At 49.9% G+C, this 20,812-nt stretch overlaps 8 protein-coding genes across 9 annotated transcripts; 4 read left to right on the top strand and 4 right to left on the bottom strand.

Moving 5' to 3' along the window:
* The first annotated feature begins 23 nt into the window (after positions 1-23).
* On the top strand, positions 24-1,226 carry LOC120455631 (diphthine methyltransferase). The gene has a single exon (XM_039642018.1). The coding sequence runs from the start codon at positions 55-57 to the stop codon at positions 1,126-1,128; it is 1,074 nt and encodes a 357-aa protein (XP_039497952.1). The 5' UTR covers positions 24-54; the 3' UTR covers positions 1,129-1,226.
* A 37-nt stretch (positions 1,227-1,263) lies between these two features.
* On the top strand, positions 1,264-1,933 carry LOC120455633. Its single transcript, XM_039642020.2, has 2 exons — positions 1,264-1,501; positions 1,562-1,933. Exons 1-2 carry the CDS (start codon positions 1,499-1,501, stop codon positions 1,862-1,864), a joined length of 306 nt encoding a protein of 101 aa, XP_039497954.1. The 5' UTR covers positions 1,264-1,498; the 3' UTR covers positions 1,865-1,933.
* LOC120455628 (serine/threonine-protein kinase Pink1, mitochondrial) lies at positions 1,886-4,795 on the bottom strand. Its single transcript, XM_039642014.2, has 5 exons — positions 4,439-4,795; positions 4,181-4,384; positions 3,330-4,118; positions 2,252-3,265; positions 1,886-2,188 (listed from the first exon to the last, which is right to left on the bottom strand). Exons 2-5 carry the CDS (start codon positions 4,343-4,345, stop codon positions 1,991-1,993), a joined length of 2,166 nt encoding a protein of 721 aa, XP_039497948.1. The 5' UTR covers positions 4,346-4,384; positions 4,439-4,795; the 3' UTR covers positions 1,886-1,990.
* A 386-nt stretch (positions 4,796-5,181) lies between these two features.
* LOC120455630 (probable fumarate hydratase, mitochondrial) lies at positions 5,182-7,095 on the bottom strand. The gene is made up of 5 exons (XM_039642017.2): positions 6,954-7,095; positions 6,726-6,881; positions 6,445-6,648; positions 5,566-6,370; positions 5,182-5,502 (listed from the first exon to the last, which is right to left on the bottom strand). Exons 1-5 carry the CDS (start codon positions 7,029-7,031, stop codon positions 5,243-5,245), a joined length of 1,503 nt encoding a protein of 500 aa, XP_039497951.1. The 5' UTR covers positions 7,032-7,095; the 3' UTR covers positions 5,182-5,242.
* LOC120455629 (fumarate hydratase, mitochondrial) lies at positions 7,015-10,621 on the bottom strand. Of its 2 annotated transcripts, none has more exons than XM_039642015.2 (5): positions 10,433-10,621; positions 9,018-9,149; positions 8,400-8,600; positions 7,523-8,327; positions 7,015-7,457 (listed from the first exon to the last, which is right to left on the bottom strand). In XM_039642015.2, the coding sequence occupies exons 1-5, from the start codon at positions 10,517-10,519 to the stop codon at positions 7,195-7,197; spliced, it is 1,488 nt and encodes a 495-aa protein (XP_039497949.1). In that variant the 5' UTR covers positions 10,520-10,621; the 3' UTR covers positions 7,015-7,194. The 2 variants fall into 2 exon arrangements, with proteins under 2 accessions (XP_039497949.1, XP_039497950.1); XM_039642016.2 differs by lacking the exon at positions 10,433-10,621 and adding an exon at positions 9,221-9,355.
* Positions 10,622-10,866: 245 nt separating this feature from the next.
* LOC120455632 (NADH dehydrogenase [ubiquinone] 1 beta subcomplex subunit 8, mitochondrial) lies at positions 10,867-11,755 on the top strand. Its single transcript, XM_039642019.2, has 3 exons — positions 10,867-11,040; positions 11,152-11,381; positions 11,449-11,755. The coding sequence occupies exons 1-3, from the start codon at positions 10,956-10,958 to the stop codon at positions 11,659-11,661; spliced, it is 528 nt and encodes a 175-aa protein (XP_039497953.1). The 5' UTR covers positions 10,867-10,955; the 3' UTR covers positions 11,662-11,755.
* Positions 11,756-11,834: 79 nt separating this feature from the next.
* On the bottom strand, positions 11,835-14,640 carry LOC120455627 (DNA replication licensing factor Mcm6). Its single transcript, XM_039642013.1, has one exon. It carries the CDS (start codon positions 14,514-14,516, stop codon positions 12,063-12,065), a length of 2,454 nt encoding a protein of 817 aa, XP_039497947.1. The 5' UTR covers positions 14,517-14,640; the 3' UTR covers positions 11,835-12,062.
* A 435-nt stretch (positions 14,641-15,075) lies between these two features.
* LOC120454987 (luc7-like protein 3) lies at positions 15,076-20,354 on the top strand. Its single transcript, XM_039640779.2, has 5 exons — positions 15,076-15,445; positions 15,513-16,462; positions 16,768-16,841; positions 16,941-17,541; positions 19,379-20,354. The coding sequence occupies exons 1-4, from the start codon at positions 15,344-15,346 to the stop codon at positions 17,150-17,152; spliced, it is 1,338 nt and encodes a 445-aa protein (XP_039496713.1). The 5' UTR covers positions 15,076-15,343; the 3' UTR covers positions 17,153-17,541; positions 19,379-20,354.
* Positions 20,355-20,812: the final 458 nt, after the last annotated feature.

Below are 20,812 nucleotides of genomic sequence, written 5' to 3'. Positions count from 1 at the left end.
ATGGTCAGCTAGTGTCTATCTGTTATCGATAGCCGATAACAGCTTTTTATAAACATGTTTACAACGCTCCACAGCGAGGATACGGAATACTCGGCGGATTCCGTGGAGTGGCTGACACAGGATGATGAGACATCAGGCTTCTTCGCCTGCGGCACCTATCAATTGGTCCAGGAGGAGGGGGAGCCAGCGGCGGAGGCTTCACCCAAGCGTCCACGCAAGGGTCGCGTTTATTTGTACCATTTCGAAGGGGCAAACGGCTGCCTGGAGCGGCTGCAGTGCATCGAAACGTCTGCCATTCTGGACATGAAGTGGCTGCCCGCCTGGAACAATGAATGTAATCCCCACCTGGCCACGGTTAACTCATTGGGACAGCTGGAAATCTACGAGTTCCTCAGCGATGAAAAGAAACTGCAGAGGCGCACGTGTTTCTGCCTGGCGGAGGAGGAGGAGTCACAGGAGGAAGCCCCGTTGGCGCTAGCCCTAGACTGGCGACACGTCGGACAGCACATCCAAATGGCCATTTCCGATTCCAAAGGCGGCCTGAACCTATTGAACTACTCGCCACAGGGTGAGACAATCCGCGAGCGGTCTTGGCTGTCCCACGGCTTTGAGGCGTGGACCTGCGCCTTCGATCGCTGGTCACCGCACCTTCTGTACAGCGGTGGCGACGATATGCTGCTCATGGCCCACGATTTACGCACCGAGCAGCGTGCGTGGACCAACCGGGCGCACATGGCTGGAGTCACCTGTCTGCTAAGTCATCCGCGGCACGAAAGCCATCTGCTCACGGGAAGCTATGATGAGCAGCTGCGTCTCTTCGACACCCGATCGATGAAGCGAACTCTGGCCGAACTGGACTTGAGCGGAGGCATCTGGCGACTGAAGCCGCATCCCGCTCAGCCCGATCTCATCCTGGCCGCCTGCATGTACACCAACTTTAGCGTGGTGGAGCTGGATGTCGCGGCACCTGGCATGAGCGTACTGGGCGCCTATGAGGAGCACGAGAGCATCTGTTACGGCGCTGATTGGGCTCCGTTCCGGAACAAGGACGATGCGTCCTTGACCATGGCCACTTGCTCATTCTACGATCACAAGTTGTGCGTAAGTCGCGTGGAGATTAGCAAATAAATTCCGAATTTGTAGGCAGTAAATTGATTTATTTGCTATTTGTTACATGTTATGTTATGTTTTGTAACTAGATGTAACTAAATATTAATTAAACCAACAATAACAACTAAAGAAAAACAAAGGGTTTATGTTTTTAAACTACCGATAGTTTAAAACTGGGGGGAAAAACCGAATTGCTCAGGGTTTTGGGATATTTTCAATTTTCCAGAACTATTTTTGAATTTCCCCCATCCCTGGCAAGCAATCGATAACGTTGGCAATCGGATCAGCCCTAGCACGGTTATCGTTATTGCTGTCAGCGCATTTATCTCAAAACATTCGAATTGTGCGAAGTCTGAAAAATAACTGAAGGAACTTAAACTGCTTAGTCATGGTAATTGCCAAGCGGAGAGATCCTGCGGGCTTATTAAACTCCTTATCGAACTCCCCACAGCATCCGCAACCCAATGGTCATCCCAATCCCAATCCCAGCAAGGTGGACGCCGAGAACAGCCTGGATCTGGCGTCCAGCAGCATTGACGAATTGGACGAGACCATCCAGAATCTGATGCTTGAGCTGGGGAGCGAAACGGAAGTGACATATGTGTCGTTAGAGGCCCTCAAAGCGCGCATCATAGAACTGCTGCATGAGTACGAGGATGAAATGGCCGAGGAGAAGGCGCTGCGCGCGGAACTCCGCGATCTGGAGGAACTGCAGAGTCAGATGGATCTGGAAGATTTTCAGGATGAAACATGAATAAATAATGTACCGGAGGCGTGCTGCTGTTAATTTTGATTTGTTTTATAAATACATATGTAAAATATAGGTATCACACGCTTTTCCATTTGATTTTCTCAGAGTAACAAGTAGAAGTATAAGGTTCTACGCCACCACATTCTGGATCCAGTTAAGGGCGCCGCGAATGCGACGCAGCCGGGCGCGTGCCAGGAAGCTGCAAATGAGCAGGTATTCCACATACGCGCGCCTGCCACTGGTGGCCACTGGCATCAAACCCGCACCCAACTGGGGACGGCCCTCGCACATGATCTTGGTGGTCAGCGAAAGCAGCCACTGGAGGATCTGTAAAATATTATTATGATAATTCAAATCTATAGGCTGCTGGCAGTATCGAAAAGGACCCACCTCGGGACTGTTGGGCATGCCGCCAGCCTTAAGCCAATTGGACGGTGCCCACAGGAACAGCTGCACCACATTTGCCGCAATATCCGGACTGACCCGCTTGGACGGGTTGGGATTGAGGATGTTGTAGACCAGCTGTTGCAACAGCGGCGGGCAGGCATCGCTCATTGGCGGCAGTTGTTCCTGCCGGTAATCGCTGTTCCTCAGCGAAAGCGTCATCTCACCGCGCTCGCGCGCCAGCCCACCGCTGCTCGAATAGAACGGATTGCGGCTGCCAAAGATCTCGTAGGCCAATGCGCCACAGGCCCACAGATCCGCCTTGCCGTAATTAAGCACGGCAAACGGACCAGGCATCGTATTGAAGATCTCCGGCGCCATCAGCGCCGCATTGCCGCCCTTGTCCACGTCGTGCGAAACGTACGGCAGCCGCAGGCCATGCACCTTGTCAGCCAGACAGCAGCCAAAATCGGAGAGCACCAGCACCGGAGCCGCATCGTCCTGCAACTCGATTAGCACATTATCGGACTTTAAATCCCGATGGGCGACGCCGTGACGACTCAAATGATTGACAGCCTCGAGCATTTGGGCCAGCAGCAGAATGCGGGTGCGCGTGCTCAGCTCCTGGCTATCGAGCAGTCCGCGAAGACTGTGATCGTAGCGTTTCATCAGCAAATACAGCGACATGTTGCGGCCATAGCCCTGCGGATTGATGCGTTGCGGCTGGGCCACCGGATACAGGAGGTGGCCATCGGGAAAGTTGCGCACCTCGTCGCAAAAGAAGCCAAACATACAGACAATGTTGGGATGCGGCGGCAGGTGCACGGTTTGGTTCTGCAGCAAACGTTCCCACTCATCGGAGGCCTCATTCATGCCGCGCTGGCGGGCCGGCACTGTCTCCTTGTACATGGCACGCAGGATGGACAGGGCGTTGCTCTGGATGTCGTAGTTGAACATCATTTTGAGCGCCAGTGGATAGTTGCCTGCAGAGCTGTTGATGTCTGTATTCGCTGGTGAGGTCTGCAAGTTCAAGTAAAGCGCGTGAAGGCAAGTTGCCTAATAAGGATTGAAGTTACATATTTACCACATTGAAGGCACTGCTGTTGGGCTGCTGATCCTGCTGCTCCTGCTGCTGCTGCTGCTCCTGCTGCTGCTGCTGCTCCTGCTGCTGCTGCTGCTCCTGTTCTCTAGCCTGAGCGCCTACGAAATCACTGGCCGCCGATGGCTGGCTATAGTGGAAGATATTGTCCACAGAGCCACCAAAGTTGTGAACAAAGCGCGACATGTTCTGCAGCGGCGACATCATCTCGTGGGCACTCCAGCTATTGGGCGCAAAGGCTGGCGTTGCCTGCGGCGGCTGCGCATCGGGCTGCGGGGCCTCCGAGGTACCATCCTTCTTGAAACCCGCTGCATAGACAACAGCGGCACAACCCTTGGCAATGGGCGGACCGATTTCCAAGTCATCGATGCTGAACTTGCTGTCCAGCGTATCGGAGATATCGTCGTGATTCCAGGCGTTCTGCAGCCGGCTAGCTGCCTCCCGAATCTCCCAGCATACGCCCTCCAGTTCATCCTCCTTGCTGAGGACACCCGACCCGGAGGCCAAGCTGACGCCAATCAGGGCGAAGAAGGGCGCCGAGTCCCCAAAGAAGAGCTTGCGTGTGGCCCGCTGACGAAGATCCTCCGAGTAGGTGGTGGTCACCCGGCTGAGGATGTTGTCGATGAATAGTTTGCGCGCATGCTGGCCCACGCGGAAGAGTCCACTGTTGCTGGTGGGGCTGCTGGCGCTGGCATTAAGCGGCGATCCCGCCGGAGAGCTGGTGGTGCGGGGCACTACATTGACCACCGATTTGGCCGCCTGCTGGGGCGTTGTCTGGCGGAGATTGGGTTGGGTTAATTGGGCGTGATTTTGATTAGCAGGTTGGCTATAGTTACCCGCAGCACATTGGCGGCGGTGGAGGGTAGGGGAAAGCCTCGCTTGCTTCTGGTCTTCAATTGATTCTGGTCCAAAATGTTGGCGTGTATATCACGTTTACAATAGCTGCGCAAAATGTAGCGACCATGTTTGATCAGTCGCACGGTCAGCAGTCTCACAGACATCTTTCGGCCCACAAAGACCTCGGCTCCAAGTGCCTGCAACTGAATGAAGCCTTTGAACTGTCTGCAATCTATTAATTATCTTTTAATCCTTACCTATTTTTTAATATTTGTGGTGCTTAACTCTTGCTGCTTCTTCTTCTTCACTGCCAATGTTGCTCATGTGTGTGATCGATAACATCGATCGATCGCCAAACAGCTGCTGTCGATTCGATTGTTTTGTTTTTGCGTCGCAAATAAATTTTCTGTTTGTGTTTGGTAGTGGTAGTAGTGGGTGGTGGGCGCTGCAGCTGGGGGGCGAATTGAGGGGGCGGTCGCAGTGGTAGAACTACAAGGCAAAATCCTCGGATCGAAAGGGTTTATTTTTGCACTGATCCTCGAAAGATATATCGCCGTTTTCGATATCTGTGTGGGCTAGACTGATTTTGGGCTATTTTCAACTGAACGAAACGGTTAATTTACGATATCCAACTTGCCTGGCTGCTTTATTTTTATTATCTGCGCCTACTTCAACGTTTCGTTTCGATTCGATTTTGTCGTTAGATAATCGCTTTCAGCTGGAACTTGTTTTGCCCGGAGAAATTGGAAGTCGCAACCAACACTTGCTTATCTGTTTTTCTTTGCTTTATTTCGCTATAATATAATAGCTAAATCTGCAAGAATTTACGATAAAAACAAAGAATAAATTAAAAACAGCAAGGCGCCAGTGTGACCGTTACACGACACTTGCGGTATATTTAAAAATCGATAACAATCGAATAGTCTGGACTCGCACCACAACTAAAAACCGTTACTTTGTTGCCGTAAACTCCACAATTAAGATAATAATAATAAAAGAATACAGGACACACGTCAATTTATTACATCAAACAAACCAATCGTCATAAACCGCAAAACGAATCACTTCGGTCCCAGCATCTCCTTGGGATTGACCCACTCCTTAAACTGCTCCTCGGTAATGCCCGTCTTCAGCGCCTCCTCCTTCAACGTGGTCTTATTCTTGTGCGCCGTCTTGGCGATCAGAGCGGCCTTGTCGTAGCCGATGTGGGGATTCAGGGCGGTCACCAGCATCAGCGACTCGTTCATGATCTTGTCGATCCGCTCCTTATTGGCCTGCAGTCCCTCCACGCAGTTCTTGCTGAAGGTCATGCTGCCATCAGCTAAAAGTGGGTGAAAGCAGGTTTACTCATCGAACTTTGGAAACACTCATTAAGGCGGCTCACCCAACAACCGAATGGAGCGCAGCACATTGGACACGACCAGGGGCTTGAACACGTTCAGCTCGAAGTGCCCGTTGGAGCCACCGATGGTCACCGCCACCTGGTTGCCCATCACCTGGGCGCACAGCATGGTAATCGATTCGCACTGCGTGGGATTCACCTTGCCGGGCATGATGGAGCTACCGGGCTCGTTCTCCGGCAGCATTAGTTCACCCAAGCCACAGCGCGGACCCGATCCCAGCAGTCGGATATCGTTGGCGATCTTCATCAGGCTGACGGCGATCGTGTTGAGCACACCATGCACCTCCACCATGGCATCGCGGGCAGCCAGTGCCTCGAACTTGTTGGGCGCCGTCACGAAGGGCAGACATGTGAGCTCGGATATCCGCTTGGCCACCTTCTCGGCGAATCCCTTGCGTGTGTTCAGACCCGTTCCCACGGCAGTGCCGCCCAGTGCCAGCTCATACACCCGCGGCAGACAGCCCTTGATCCTGTCCAGGCCGTTGGTCAGCTGCTGGGTGTAGCCGCTGAACTCCTGGCCCAAAGTCAGCGGCACTGCGTCCATCAAATGGGTGCGGCCAATCTTGATGATGTCCTTGAACTCATCCGACTTGGACTTGAGGGCATCCCTCAAGTGGGTTACCGCCGGCACCAGCCGCTCGTTCAGCTCCATGCCCACCGAAATGTGGATGGCGGTGGGGAAGGTGTCGTTGGAGCTCTGCGACTTGTTCACATGATCGTTGGGATGCACGGGCTTCTTGCTGCCCAGCTCGCCACCCATCATCTTAATGGCCGCATTGCTGATCACCTAGATGGTGTTAGCAATGAACAGGGTAAGCACGTAATCTATAGACATTTCTCGTTTCCCGTAACCAATCTCACCTCGTTGGTGTTCATATTGGTCTGGGTGCCCGAGCCAGTTTGCCAGATGACCAAGGGGAAGTGACCCTGCTTGTATAGCTTGCCGGAAATGACATCGTCACAGGCGCAGGACACCGCATCCGACACCTTGCCATCCAGGCCGTAATCCTTGTTCACCTCGGCACAGGCCTTCTTCAGTATGCCCATCGCCTGGATCACCGGCATCTGCGGGCAGTACGTGATTAAATGGGTATGGAGCAGAGCTCTAGATGATGCCAAGGATATATCGGATATATGCCTACCGGCATGCGTTCGCCAATGTCGCCAATGGGGAAATTCAGCTTGGAGCGCATCGTCTGCGCTCCGTACAGCTTGTCCGCCGGCACCCTCAGCTCCCCAAAGGTGTCCTTCTCCATGCGGAACTTGGCATTCTCCTTTCCCTTGCCGCCCTTGTCGCACTGCGAATGCAAATGCAAATGCAAATATATGCGCCCGCTGCATGAGAAGCCACCGCCCATGTGTCTACTTACATCCTTGGCACGGAGGCCACCGCAAAGCAACCAGAGATTGCGCCTACCCAAACTCAGGCCATTGATTTGCTTCAGCATTTTCAGTTATTATTGTTCTGTGATTCGGTGATTCAGTGATTTCGTGATTCCGAGCGATTCATATACAAACGATCTAAAGCCGACAAGCTAGAAAATTCCACTGGGATTCCGATGACAGCATGGGGTTGAACTAGTGGGTCTCGCCTACTGGCTGGCCTACACTTCACTTGGGTCCCAGCATCTGTTCGGGTCGCACCCAGTCGTTGAACTGCTGCTCCGTGAGGTAGCCCAGATTGATGGCCTCCTCCTTGAGGGTGGTGCCATTCTTGTGCGCCGTCTTCGCGATCTTCGCCGCCTTGTCGTAGCCGATGTGGGGATTCAGTGCGGTCACCAGCATCAGCGACTCGTTCATGATCTTGGCAATGTTCTCGCGGTTGGCCTGGATGCCATTCACGCAGTTGGCAGTGAAGGTCCTGCTGCCATCAGCTGCAAACAGAAATTTCAATTGATTTCGATTGGTGGCGCAACAATAAGTCATGTGGATAGCTTACACAACAGCCGAATGGAGCGCAGCACATTGGACACGATCAGGGGCTTGAAGACATTGAGTTCAAAGTGCCCGTTGGAGCCGCCGATAGTCACGGCCACCTGGTTGCCCATCACCTGGGCGGAGAGCATCGTCAGCGACTCGCACTGCGTGGGATTCACCTTGCCGGGCATAATGGAGCTACCGGGCTCGTTCTCCGGCAGCGACAGCTCGCCCAAGCCGCAACGCGGACCGGAGCCAAGGAAACGGATATCGTTGGCGATCTTCATCAGGCTGACGGCGATCGTGTTGAGCACACCATGCACCTCCACCATGGCATCGCGGGCAGCCAGCGCCTCGAACTTGTTGGGCGCGGTGACGAATGGCAGGCTAGTCAGCTCGGCGATCTTGGCCGCGCACTTCTCGGCGAATCCCTTGCGTGTGTTGAGACCAGTTCCCACGGCAGTGCCGCCGAGTGCCAGCTCATAGACACGCGGCAGGCAGGCATCGATGCGCTCCTGGGCGTAGGCCAACTGCTGGGCATAGCCGCTGAACTCCTGGCCCAGCGTCAGTGGCACCGCGTCCATGGTGTGGGTGCGTCCGATCTTGATGATGTCCTTGAACTCCTCGGACTTGGCGCGCAGCGCATCGTGCAGCGTCTTGATCGCCGGCTTGAGGTTGTTGTTCAGCTCCAGGGCCACCGAAATGTGGATGGCGGTGGGGAAGGTGTCGTTGGAGCTCTGCGACTTGTTCACATGATCGTTGGGATGCACGGGCGTCTTGCTGCCCAGTTTGCCGCCCAGCAGCTCAATGGCGCGATTGCTGATCACCTGAATCGTGAGGTGAGGAGATTATGAAGTCAGAAAAGGAGGAGGACATGGCAGAGTGACTGCTTCGCTCACCTCATTCACGTTCATGTTGCTCTGGGTGCCGGAACCCGTCTGCCAGATGACCAGCGGGAAGTGGTCGTCGTACAGCTTGCCGGAGATCACATCGTCGGCCGCCTTCGAGATCGCCTCGCTCACCTTGGTGTCCAGTCCGAACTCCTTGTTCACCTCGGCGGCGGCCTTCTTCAGGATGCCCATGGCCTGCACCACGGGTTTCTGGCGGGGATCAACGAGAGTTTCAGTATTTATGCATAGTTTTATTACTTTTAACATTGCAATTTGCTTAGGCCTTGCAAATCATTCTCAATTTATGCAGCTTTCTATAGTAAAAGCTGTGCTCAAGCATTATTTTGGTTTGTAATTAGCTAGACCTTGCAGTTTTTTCAACCTTGAATGCTAGAGAACTGACTGTGGAGAACTGAAGATCATTTTCTAATGAAACTTAAAAGGAAAACTTATTAAAATGATAAATAGGACGATATATGAATAAGTAATTGCTAATTTAATCGGTTAATAGATTTATTGAGATGAAATAAGCTAGTATTACTCATAAAAAGCAGTATAGTGAGATTGAGATTTTCATATAGTACAGAACCTGATTGAGTTTTATATAATTTTTCCCGATTTACTTACGGGCATCCGCTCGGTGGCTCCGCCAATGGGGAAGTTGATCTGGGATCGCATCGTCTGGGCGCCATAGTATTTATCCGCGGGCACCTTCAGTTCGCCGAAGGTGTCGCTCTCCACGCGAAACTCCTGGGAGGCCTGTCGATGGGGAAGGTATCATCAGTTTCAATTGCGGCAATCTTACGAGCTAAACAGATAGGGGCCCCGACCATTTCAGATTGCAGATAGATGGCGGCAGATAAGTTGGGCGCAATCGAGAACCGGTGACTATGGAAATCAGAAAACAGAATCTACAAATCAGAGGACGACCACTCGACGGCTGCTGCTGCTCTAAGTCGACTGAGGCGAGCTCCGGCAATCGGAACGCAGAACGCAGAACGATAAGCCTGAGACTCTGTGGAGTCCAAATCAAAAGGCCGAGTGTACAGCGCACAGATTCTTGAAAAAAGCGCTCTCATCGAGCACATTTGTGGAAGTGGAGGTGCAAAAGAGGCCCAGTCTCAGGGGAACTGACTATGCTGACTATGCTGACTATGGAAGACCCTACTTTGCATGGGGTGCCTTGCTAATCAGCACAGCATAGAGCGCAAAAGTAGTGCGAGGATCTGCAAATATATCTAATATAATTGCAGTTTCTCCTGCTGTAAACGTTTAATATGCAGTATGAGGAATAGAAATAGACTGCTGAGCAACTATGTTTACTTATTATTGGCGGTGCTATTCATGTGGGCAGCAATGTGCTTCAGATTTATGGGTGTAGTTTACGCCCGACGTTGTAGCTACTATCTAGTGCTATATATATGCCGTATTATCTGAATAATCGCTGGTGGCGGGGAGTGTATTACGGTGGTCGGCATATTGCAGATGTTACCATATAATTAACCGGTTTCGAATTCAATTGCCGAAAAACTAGAATTCGCTGACTAGCACAATTTCTTGAATTACAACTCGTTTCGCGAGTTCCTTTTCGTTTTTTTTTTTTTTTGTGCGCTGTGAGTTTGTTTTGTTTTCAATCATGTGATTTGAGTGCGATTTTCAGGCGGGGGGTAGAATAAAAAAAGAAAAACGTGTGAGAAATTTGAGTGAAAAAATCAATGCAGCGGCTTCCAATTGGAGACCGCCGCATGCCAATTGGAGTTGGTCCACAAGTGGTCGGCAGTGCCAGTGCCAATTGGAACGTTCGTTCCAGCACCTGGAAGGCGGCGGTCACTTCCACTTTCCATTGTGTAACGATTACGAAACGCCGGCATTTGTGCACTTTTCATTTGCATTTCAATTCTCGCCTCGCCATGTTTACAATCAAAAACACACTTTTTTGAATTATTAGTGCCTGCTGCATGGGATGCATTACATAAGGCACAATATTTGCCATATCGATGCGAAATATATATCCAATTTGCAGAGCCAATTCGAGTCCTTACCAGACGCAAGCTTCCAATGGCGGCCCAGGGTTTCGTCATTTGTTGAACGCCACGAAGCGTGGAGCGCTGCAATAGCGGTAGCACCATCTTTATGCTTATTTCTTGGGCGGTAATTAATAAATAAGTTTGCCAAGTGATTTCTTTCGCGGACGAGCCCACCACAACAACACCAACAACAAAAACACAACAACAGCAAGTCGATGCGCGGGTGAGAGCTATCGCCCACATCGATTGTTCCTATCGACGTATCGATTGCTGCTTAAATTCATAAAAATTAGGATACAAAACCACATACCTACCGTAGCAGCTACTGTCTAAGCAGAACAATATTTCATTGCAAATATTCAAAATTGAAAAAACATTGATAAGTTGTATCTGTTGATACTTTTTTTTTTTTGCAACTACAATTATTGTATCGATAGCAATCAGCAACTGGCCTATCGTTTGTGTGCCATCCGCAGGCGAACAGCTGTTTTTTCGGAAATTGAAACTTTTTGTGAACTGTTTTTGAAGCGAGCCTGCAATGTCGGCGTTTGTGAAAACCGTGTGCCTGGCCCAAAAGCTGTGCGCCGCCAATCCCGCCGTGGCACGCCAGGCGATCCGCAGCAGTAAGTGGAGATCCCGATGCGCTGGCATCCGCAGGCAACCTGCTCCTCTGTTTTGTTTACGTAACTTTTGCATGCACCGAATGCTACAAACACTCGCCTTTTCCGTTTCAGTGGCTGGCTGGAACAAAGACTACAAGCCGGGTCCGTATCCACAGACGGAGAAGGAGCGTCTGGCGGCGGCCAAGAAGTACTATCTGCTGCCGGAGGAGTACAAGCCGTATGCTGACGACGGTCTGGGCTACGGAGATTATCCCAAAACGGGCGGCGGTCTGGGCGTTGAGGCCAAGGACTCGTATTATCCCTGGGATTATCCGGAGCACAAGCGCAACCACCACGAGCCCGTATGTGCCTAACAGCAGCAGCTTAGTTAGCTTCACAACATCTAGCCTAATTAATTCTCATTTGTAGATCTCGGCGGATCATGATCTGTACAGCGAGGATCGCTGGTCGCAGGCCGAACCGCCGCGCTACAGCAACGCGTACTACTTTGTCTGCTTCCTGGGCGTCATGTCCGGCTGCCTGGCACTGTACTACTGGCTGGAGGACAAGAAGATGTACCGCCCCGTGGCCGCCAAGCAATTCCCCAGCGATGGCGTCAAGCACTACACCTTCGAGAAGTAGAATGTGCCACACTCTCGATCGCTCTGCGGGCCTCGTTTTTATTTCATAGGCAATTAATCAACGCATCTGTACAATTAAAATGAATGGAAACCAAGCTAAAAACATGGATTTCGTATCATTTTTGGCCAGCAGCTGCGTCCCATACACCTTTTCTCCTTTAATGAGCGAGCAACTGAAACTTGAGATGAACGTTTATTTTTGTGGCGAAAACATGAATGATTTTGGAACGTAACTGGGCCGCAAAGGGGCCCCAAAAATCCTTAATGGGTTTTTAGTAATGTCGCTAAACTCTACACTTACGGCTAAATACATTGTTTTGGGTGACCAAAAAAAAAGCAAGACGTGGAAACAGAAACTTAACTAGTTAGATAAGAGAATAATTAACTGTTGTCCGGCTGGTATCACTCCACAATGTAGTTGGGGTGCACCACCAGCAGGGGATCGTCCTCCGTTTCGTCATCGTCCTGGCCCTGAAACTTCATCCTCGGCTTCAGCGTGGACGTCTTGAGCGGAATGATGACCTGATCGTGGTAGATGAGGCGATCGATCAGCTTCTCGATGAGGTTTTTACGCGAGATTAGCTCATCCTCGGATTCGATTTGCTCCGCCACCTGCTCCAGATACCAGGTGACCACATCGCTGCGCTTGATGCCCGTATCGCTGCCCTCCACCTCGCAGCGCGCCTCCTCGCCGCGCATGTGCAGCACCAGCATGGTGGACAGATTCTTGTAGTCCTCGAAGGAGAGCGTGAACTTCTTCTTTTGCACGGCGCCGCTGGCGGAGGTGTCCATGTTCTCATCCACATTGGCCGCTGCACCATTGTTCTCCATGTCGATGTCATGCTGAATGCCATCGTCCATTTCCAGGCCCTCGTCGTCATCCAAATGTATGTCCGGTTGTTCCACGCGAATGATCGACTTGTTCAGCAAACGGAAGGCCTCCTTGACGTGCCGCTCCAGCACGCGATTGGAGCACTCCAGCTTGGCCATGGCCTCGCTCAGTCGGATCATGGACTCCAGCTGGCGCACCGTGATTCTCCAGGTGCTCCTGCCCGACGTGCCCGTATCGCGCTGCCTCAAATGGCCATAGTTCTCCACCAGCATGCGTCCGGCCTCCTGGCTAATCACCGGCTTGAATTGCCGCGCAAATGTCACGTAGCGAAGGACCTCTTCGCGGGTATATGCCCGCTCCACGGACTCCTCGATGTTCGAGTGGAGATCAACGATCTTGCGGGCAATGGCATAGTCCACCACCTCATTGCATTCGTCCACAAGGATGAAGAACAGATCGAAACGCGACATAATCGGTGCAGATAGCTGAATGTTCTGCTGCAGACTCTTGGAGCGATCGTAGCGACCATTTATGGGATTGGCGGCGGCCAGTATCGAAGTGCGGGCATTGAGAGTGGCTCGTACACCGGCGCGGGCAATCGATATGGTCTGCTGCTCCATGGCCTCGTGAATGGCCACCTGATCGCGCTGGTCCATCTTGTCGAACTCGTCAATGCAGCAAATGCCATTGTCGGCCAACATGAGGGCGCCCGCCTCGATGACAAAGTCAAAGGATTCCTCGTCGCGCACAACGGCTGCGGTTAAGCCCGCTGCCGAGGATGCCTTGCCGGAGGTGTAGATCGCACGCGGCGAGAAGTCGGAAACCTGCTTGAGGAACTGCGACTTGGCCGTACTGGGATCACCCACGATGCACACATTGACGTCGCCACGTAGCGATGTCTTTTCGGTGGTGGTCTTTGCAACGCCGCCGAATTGCTGGAGCAGAATGCCCCGCTTGACCTCATCGTTGCCGTAGATCGAGGGAAACAGACTGCTGATCAGATTCTGGTAGAGATTGCGATCCTTGGACATCTCGTAGATTTTGTGCCACTCGGCATCCGTCATCTGCTTCTTCATATCCTCGGCTGTCACCTCCGACATCGGCAGATCGGTGCCGCCAAAACGCGCTGTGGTCGCCTGAACGCTGCAGGCGAGGAAGGCCATCCTGTAGTTGAGCTCTCGCATGCCCAGTGCCTTGAGACCAGTAACGCCATCCATGCCCTCGCCGGGTTTGTGGCGGGAACTGTTCTCTGCCCGCGTGCCCACGCCGGCCAGGACACTCACATCGGGCACAACGATCAGAGTGCCCGTGAAATCATAGCGATCGCCAGCCTGAACGGTTTCCACCAGCTCCGAGCGCAGAATGATCTCCACCGCGCGGGGAATACAGCCGCGAGGCAGCTCTGCTTGGGTCTCCTGGATGCGAATCTTCTGGAAGTCCAAGAACAAACTCTTCTCCACGTCCAGCATGAAACGCTTGCGATTGGAACAGACGGGGTTGCGGCAAATGGTGGGATTGGTGAACTTGAACTGCTGCTCTACATTCCGAATCTCCGTCTGGCAATCGAGGCACATGAACACGCCCGAAACCAGCTCCGGATGGACGGGATGGGTGCGCACCACCTGGCCGGAGATGCGTATGAGGGTGCCGATTTTGGAGGTGGTCAGATCGCGAACCTTGTGACGCGTCGGCACCTCCGTGAAGGCCACATAGCAATCCTTCTGGGTCTTCAATCCGATCCTGTCCTTCACGTAGTTCGAAACCGATTGGCAGAGAAACGGATAGACGTGGTAGTACTCCTCGATGATGGCGGTGGCCAGATTCTGATCGTACTTCTCCACATCCTCGAAGCTGACCTCCAGGGTGCAGCGATCCGGGGATTCCAAGCTGGCGGCTGGGCGCGTGTACTTGATCTCGCCGTCCTCCTTGAATTCCTCGAGGAAATCCTGAAACAACTTCTGCGCCCGTATGCCCACCTCGTCCTTCACGCGCAGCTGGCCAACCTGAGCATCTGCCACATCCATTTTGGGTCACTTCTCGCTTCAAACTGGTAAATAACGCGCTAAATTCGGGGATTGCTTTGGTTTCTTGCGAATGTTTACAGCTGCGTGCTTCGCTAATTTTTGGCGCCTTTTTCTGACAGTTGCTGGGGGGTGGCAGCGCCTGTGCGCAGAGATGCCACCTATTCAAAAGCAAATGTAAACATATGTTACGGTCACATTAATAAATTAATTGTTTTTTTTTTGTTATCTTTGAAAACATTATTCAAATTCCTTGCCAAGCCATACATAGTTTTTGCATTCTTTAAATACATTAATTTTGAAAACAGAGTAGTTAAGCAGTAGTTAAGAGTAGTAGAAAAGTTAAATGAGATGTGCTATAAAAATAACCTAATTTGAAATACTTAACGGTCCACAAGATAAATGGCACAAGTTACAGAAATACTTTTTACAGCTTGAGTATTTAATCATTAAACCTGATTATTAATAAATAATGGCTTTACCAGGCTGATAAACAACACAATTAGTACATTTTTAAGACCGATAGGTCTCCCACGCATGTCGCAAAACGATATGGACCGATAGGTTCATTTCGAATTAATCGATACCACGCGAATTCCGTGAAATAATTTTATTGATTCTATTTTGGCAAGTTTTCTGATAAAACTGCGTGAGTACGTGCCTCCCGCGCCGTTGCACGTGTGTTAAGTGGGTGCACCTGTCCGCCGGCACCGTGCTGGCCATAAAAGTCGGTGCGGCACCACTGGATTCACCGACACCACTGTGGACCACTTTGCACCACCGCCCCCTTCGGAGTTTTGTCCCAACAAATTGCAAAGGAGCCCCGGAAAATGGTGGACGCCGCCAGGCAGATGCTCGACGAGCTGATGGGCAGGAATCGCAACCTGCATCCCTCGGAGGCGGGCGCCAAAGTCAATTGGGAGGATCCGGAGGTGAGTACTCGCAGATTATGGCGCGGTAAAGAGCAACCCCGCACAAATAATGTGTTTTATTCCGCAGTTCTGTCAGTTCTACAACGTTAAGTTCTGTCCGCACGATCTATTCATAAATACCCGCGCGGATCTGGGCCCCTGTGCCCGCATCCACGACGAGGAAGCCCGACATCTCTACGAGGATGCTCGACCCTCGCAGCGTAAGCGCCAGTACGAGGATGAGTTCCTGCGCTTTTGCAATGTGATGCTGCACGATGTGGATCGCAAGATCCAGAAGGGCAAACAGCGTTTGCTCCTAATGCAAAGGGATCAGCCCAATGTACCGGCACCCCTAAGCAGGCATCAAGAGCAACTGGCCAACCTGACGGCCAGGATCAATAAGCTGCTCTCGGAGGCGGAGGAAGCCGGCATTCGGGGGGATGTGGACCAGGCCCAGGATCTGATGACCCTGTGCGAGGAGCTCAAGGAGGAGAAGGAGCAGTTGGTGCAGCAATACGAGTCCAACCACAAGGCCATCAGCAGCATCAGCCTGACCAAGTCACCGGAGGATGAGCTGCAGCAGCAAACGCGCAGCAGTCCTGTCACAAATCCCAGCGAGGAAACTCCAACAACTCCTCTACCAGCCGCCATCACCCCCGATGAAGAGCCGGATGCAGCGCCAAGTTCTGCGCCACCTGCAGCGGCAGTAAACACATCGACAGACGAGGCCGGCGAAGCTGCTGGCTCAGCCAGCGAGGACAAAACGGAGAAGAGCGATGGCAAGGCGGCTGGCTGGTCGCACGACGCCATGCCCGAAAAACAGATGAAGGTGTGCGAGATCTGCGGCGCATTCCTGATCGTCGGCGATGCACAGCAGCGGATTGAGGACCATTTGATGGGCAAACAACATTTGGGCTACTCCAAGCTGCGCAACGCAGTGGCCGAGATCAACGAGGCGCGCCAGAAGGAGCGCGAGCAGGAGGAACGACGTCGGCGCGATGGCCGAGTGCAGCGCTTCCACTCCTACGAAAGCAGACGGTAAGGTCCCAAGTCATGTATCCTGCATATGTATGCACACCTGGGAATCGATCGGAAAACAAAAATACGTTCTTCTTCAAGCAAGAAAATTGGCAGAATGCCTTCAATGTGACTATGAGTAATGCTGTTTGATTACTTTGCGTTTATTTTATCACTTGGTTACTGCACGAACAGCAAGCTATGTGATGTCACAAAATCGTATAGACCATGTTGAGCAACTATTTAACGAATCTATTTGTAGTTAATGTCGTGTGATGATCAATAATATATCTAATCGGTGCGTTTTCCATTATTTAATCCTTTAGCGAGCCACGCAGCGAGTACCGCGAGCGAAGTCGCGACTATGTTCAGAATCGCCAGCCCTCGGATCGGCGTCACCGTAAGTTGCCTCGCCTCCTATTGGAGACCGGGATCCCGCTTGCACTTGCACACGGCACTTGAGCGCTTATTAAACTACCTTTCTGTCTTTCTGTTTCAGATCACCATAAGTCACACCACAGCTCCCATCACTCGTACTCGCGCAGTGGCGGAGGTGGTGCTGGTGGTGGTGGCGGCGGCGGAGGAGGAGGTGGTGGCGGGGGTGGCGGCAGCAGTCGGAGCAACCGGAGCCACCATAATCACAACCATAACCACTACCGCCACGACAGCCGCGAACGACATTGCCGCAGTCGGAGTCGCAGTCGCTACTAGAGACCAAAAATAATAGAAACCAAGTGAATAGCAAACCAAGAACACAAGTAAATAATTAGAGAGAGTCCAGGAGCAGTTCCCAAAGTCCCATACCGAAAGCGTACAACTAAATATGATCGAGTTCAACACGACACACAATCTCTCGCCCATCATCTACGATCTGCGATCTTCAGTCTTCTTCGTCTTATGTGTTCGCAAATCCGCAATCTGCAAGTCCGCAATCCGTAAGCACTAGCTGCCGTGGCCACGGGCGGCAGCATCGAGGTATCCCAATAAAAAAAAAAAACCAAAATCATTAACACAATTTCAAAAAAAAAAAAATAATAATATGTATCAAAAAACAGTTAGAAAGAAACAGTATCTGAGCTGGCAGTAACGAGTGCGCTGAGGTGAGTCCAACACTTGATAAACCCGTAAAAAGTAACACTCAGGCGCCATTGTGCCCCACCACATTCTGTTGACATACTCGTTTCCGTACCATTACTCTATATCGATCTATATCTGTGTACACACACACGCGTTCCCCCATTAATGTGTGTACCCAGTTGGGCTGAGATCCGGGTGAGGGTTTCCACCAGGGGCCACTACTTCGAAACGAACCGACGGACCAACGAGTATATGGTTAACTTTTCTGGTCTTTAAAGCATCAAAGTCGCTTTTACTCTAACTATGTAGTTTTCAAGCGCAACTATAACAATTTTCAACAGCACGTAGTATACGCAAAGGGTATCTATTAATGAAATATTAAGGGAGTTAAGAGTAATCAATTATGGCATATAAATACAAGATCTTGCCAAGTGCTGGGCAATCAGACTTCTTTATGAACATATATATTGACCAAGAGATAGGCTGAGGATTAGGGAGATACGGAGCGTTCTATGGGCGTTTCCCTTGCAATTGTGAGTGGGACATTGACTGAAACAGGTATTTACCAAGCCTTACTGTTATCTCTATGCGCTTAACTAACCCAACAGATACAGATCCACGCATTCCCCTCTGCATTCCACCCCCCCACATTCCTCCCTGCACATCCAACCTCCCCCCCATAAACCACAAACGATAAATGTATGTATATATAGTAATATCTATGTATATAGCGAATTTGAAAGAGATTCACTCGAACTGCATGTGATTTTGGCTTCGCTTGGCCACTGGGTTGCTGGGTCATTTCTTTGCGATGGGATGGGTTTCGAGTACCCAAGTGGTACTTTATGAGCCATGGTACCTTAAACGCCAGAAAGAGACGGACTGAGAAAGAGAGAGAGAGAGATTGCAGGTACATTTGATCAAGCGATAAGGACCAACACAACCGATTAGCCCTTTCCAAGGAAGATTCTTTTGGATTTTGCAAATATTTTGTTGCTTGTCCTAATGATTTATGATATTGAATATATTTGAAAAACCTATGTTAATTAAGAGCTTTAACCTTGGAAAAGGATCGTCGGCTTGCCGTCAAAACTCTACATATTCCAGTTTCTTTTTTTTTTGTGACTCCCTTACTCATTGTTGTGGTTTTCTGCCCCGCCCATCCTTCCCCTGCACTATACTATTTTTTAAGATTCAAAAAAAAAAAAAAAATAAAAAAAAAAAAAACTAACCCCAGCGAGAACTCTTCAAGTCAAGATTCCAAGACACCCACGAAAAATCACGAGGTAATTGAATTGCTAAATCGAATTAAATTATAATCAATCAAATACAATATACAACGCAAGTGACGAAACACAAGCATAGGCAGTGATCAGAGGGAGACAGCAAACAGAGCAAAGACAGAGAGGGCGAGAGAGTTCGAGTTCCCAAAAAAACCCATACACATGTATGTATGTTCATGTTCCCCCCTCCTCTTCACCAAACAGGTAAATTGTGACTGACCCCCGACCCCCTAAAATTATTATACTCATATTGATATTGATTAAGTCGAATTTTGTGATTACTTTTGTAATTTGTGACGCGATCTCTGAATCTCTGTCCAGAGCCAATCGAAATCCCCCTAGCTGTATGTTTTGTACTGTTCGTACCACAAAAAACCAAAGAAAAAAGAAGATACTAATAATAATGTTTAAAATATAAATATAAATAAACCCCACACTCAGATGAACTCTGAAAACGTATCTTTATATACACGATCAGCTCGAAATTAGTCTAAGATGCGCTATCCACTTTTAACCGCCCCACACTTTTGGTCTGGCTCACTTAACTCACACTTTTCCCTCTGCAAACGTATTCCAGAAGCCGCCATCTGAGGAAAGGAGCCCCAAGGTGTAGAAGATATATATGGAGAGAGAAGAGAGAGAGAGAGAGGAAGATATATGAGAAAGAAGAACCAACCAGGTAACTTCTATGCCACACCTCCCCACATAAATGTTTCTTCACGACAGACAAGGCGAAATCCGCAATCCAAAGTCCGAAATCTGGGATACGAGATCCATAAAACGCTATCCGGAAATCAACGATCATCAACGAACGATCAGTGATCAGTGATCAGAGAAAGAGAGAGAGAGAGAGAGCTGAGTGCAAGAGAACGCCAAGAGCCACAGAGCGCAGAGAGAGAGAGAGAGAGAAAGAAAGAGAGAGGGAGAGAGAGAGACACTCGTGTAGAACTGTATTAGGCATAATACAAAACGAGGTGAATTTCCATTTCTCTCATCTACTTATAACTATATTATATACATATATATCTATAACTCTACCCATTACTTCACCCCATCATCCTTGGATCAAAATTAATAATGCATTGAAAACGCCGGGTTGTTAAAGTCAGTTAATGAACGATACTACTATGGAGCAATTTGAACCGTACATACATATACGAAATGTATGGTTGCTTTAGTTTCTGTGTCCGCGCAGGATGAGCTCCTTTTTTTCGGCCATTCCTGCGAGGAACACAACTTCTTCCTGTCCCCCAGCATCCCCAATAATACCCACTAACCTAACCCATCAAGGCACATTCTTATTGGTTACCTACCTATCACCTAGCAAATTAATCAATTGAATTGAGTTCCCATCGGGCAAGCAAAGTTAAGGCAAATTTACGAATGCAGATTTAAGTATATAGTGTAACCAATCAATAAAACTCGATCGATCGCCTTTAGTCATGTAAAGATGTTTTTAATTATGAATTACGATATGAGTAAGGATTAACACATTCTATTGAGAGACTCGCAATAATTTTCTAATAAAGATCAAAGTAAATCCCGAAAAAGAACTCCAAGCCGTTGTTTTCATTGCAATTATGATAAATGTAAGGTGCCATCGTCACTAGTTGTTTTTACCACGCCGAAAGGTGTTTCGTTTTGTATTTTATATTCCGGAATTTTTTAAAATTGAAGTGCATCCTAATAAATTTATTTCGAAACAAAGAGTATCATATCCCCAATTTTAAAATCCGTTGCGTTGCAGTTATAACAATATTCTGTTTGTATATTTATTAATGTATAGATAGAATTAATATTAATAGTATTTATAAATTTGTTGTCGCTGTACTGTATGTATTTGCATTAAGATTAATATCTACAACATCTATTTACGCACTTCAACGGAGTCGCTGAACGTATGCTGGTCACAGTGCTTTTCGGGACAGTAAGGCAGCATGTAGTTCGGATTCATTGCATTCATTCTAGGAACGCAATTCACACAACAGCCATTTTCGGGTTGAGCAAAAAT

This window comes from Drosophila santomea, chromosome X (assembly GCF_016746245.2).
Source record: "Drosophila santomea strain STO CAGO 1482 chromosome X, Prin_Dsan_1.1, whole genome shotgun sequence".
NCBI lineage: Eukaryota > Metazoa > Arthropoda > Insecta > Diptera > Drosophilidae > Drosophila > Drosophila santomea.
Note: the sequence above shows the minus strand (reverse complement) of the source record. Positions and strands in the feature narration are given on the sequence as shown.

Coding starts and splice junctions, on each gene's coding strand:
- LOC120455627 (XM_039642013.1), bottom strand. CDS start 14,516: ATGGATGTGGCAGATGCTCAGGTTGGCCAGCTGCGCGTGAAGGACGAG.
- LOC120455629 (XM_039642015.2), bottom strand. CDS start 10,519: ATGGTGCTACCGCTATTGCAGCGCTCCACGCTTCGTGGCGTTCAACAA. Junction 9,150..10,432: donor CCATTGGAAGCTTGCGTCTG/GTAAGGACTCGA, acceptor CCCCATCGACAG/GCCTCCCAGGAGTTTCGCGT. Junction 8,601..9,017: donor GAGCCACCGAGCGGATGCCC/GTAAGTAAATCG, acceptor GATCCCCGCCAG/AAACCCGTGGTGCAGGCCAT.
- LOC120455628 (XM_039642014.2), bottom strand. CDS start 4,345: ATGTCTGTGAGACTGCTGACCGTGCGACTGATCAAACATGGTCGCTAC. Junction 3,266..3,329: donor ACAGCAGTGCCTTCAATGTG/GTAAATATGTAA, acceptor TTGAACTTGCAG/ACCTCACCAGCGAATACAGA. Junction 2,189..2,251: donor GCATGCCCAACAGTCCCGAG/GTGGGTCCTTTT, acceptor AATATTTTACAG/ATCCTCCAGTGGCTGCTTTC.
- LOC120455631 (XM_039642018.1), top strand. CDS start 55: ATGTTTACAACGCTCCACAGCGAGGATACGGAATACTCGGCGGATTCC.
- LOC120455630 (XM_039642017.2), bottom strand. CDS start 7,031: ATGCTGAAGCAAATCAATGGCCTGAGTTTGGGTAGGCGCAATCTCTGG. Junction 6,649..6,725: donor ACATTGGCGAACGCATGCCG/GTAGGCATATAT, acceptor TACTGCCCGCAG/ATGCCGGTGATCCAGGCGAT. Junction 5,503..5,565: donor GCGCTCCATTCGGTTGTTGG/GTGAGCCGCCTT, acceptor ACCCACTTTTAG/CTGATGGCAGCATGACCTTC.
- LOC120454987 (XM_039640779.2), top strand. CDS start 15,344: ATGGTGGACGCCGCCAGGCAGATGCTCGACGAGCTGATGGGCAGGAAT. Junction 16,463..16,767: donor CACTCCTACGAAAGCAGACG/GTAAGGTCCCAA, acceptor TTAATCCTTTAG/CGAGCCACGCAGCGAGTACC. Junction 16,842..16,940: donor GCCCTCGGATCGGCGTCACC/GTAAGTTGCCTC, acceptor TTTCTGTTTCAG/ATCACCATAAGTCACACCAC.
- LOC120455632 (XM_039642019.2), top strand. CDS start 10,956: ATGTCGGCGTTTGTGAAAACCGTGTGCCTGGCCCAAAAGCTGTGCGCC. Junction 11,041..11,151: donor ACGCCAGGCGATCCGCAGCA/GTAAGTGGAGAT, acceptor TTTCCGTTTCAG/TGGCTGGCTGGAACAAAGAC. Junction 11,382..11,448: donor AGCGCAACCACCACGAGCCC/GTATGTGCCTAA, acceptor TCTCATTTGTAG/ATCTCGGCGGATCATGATCT.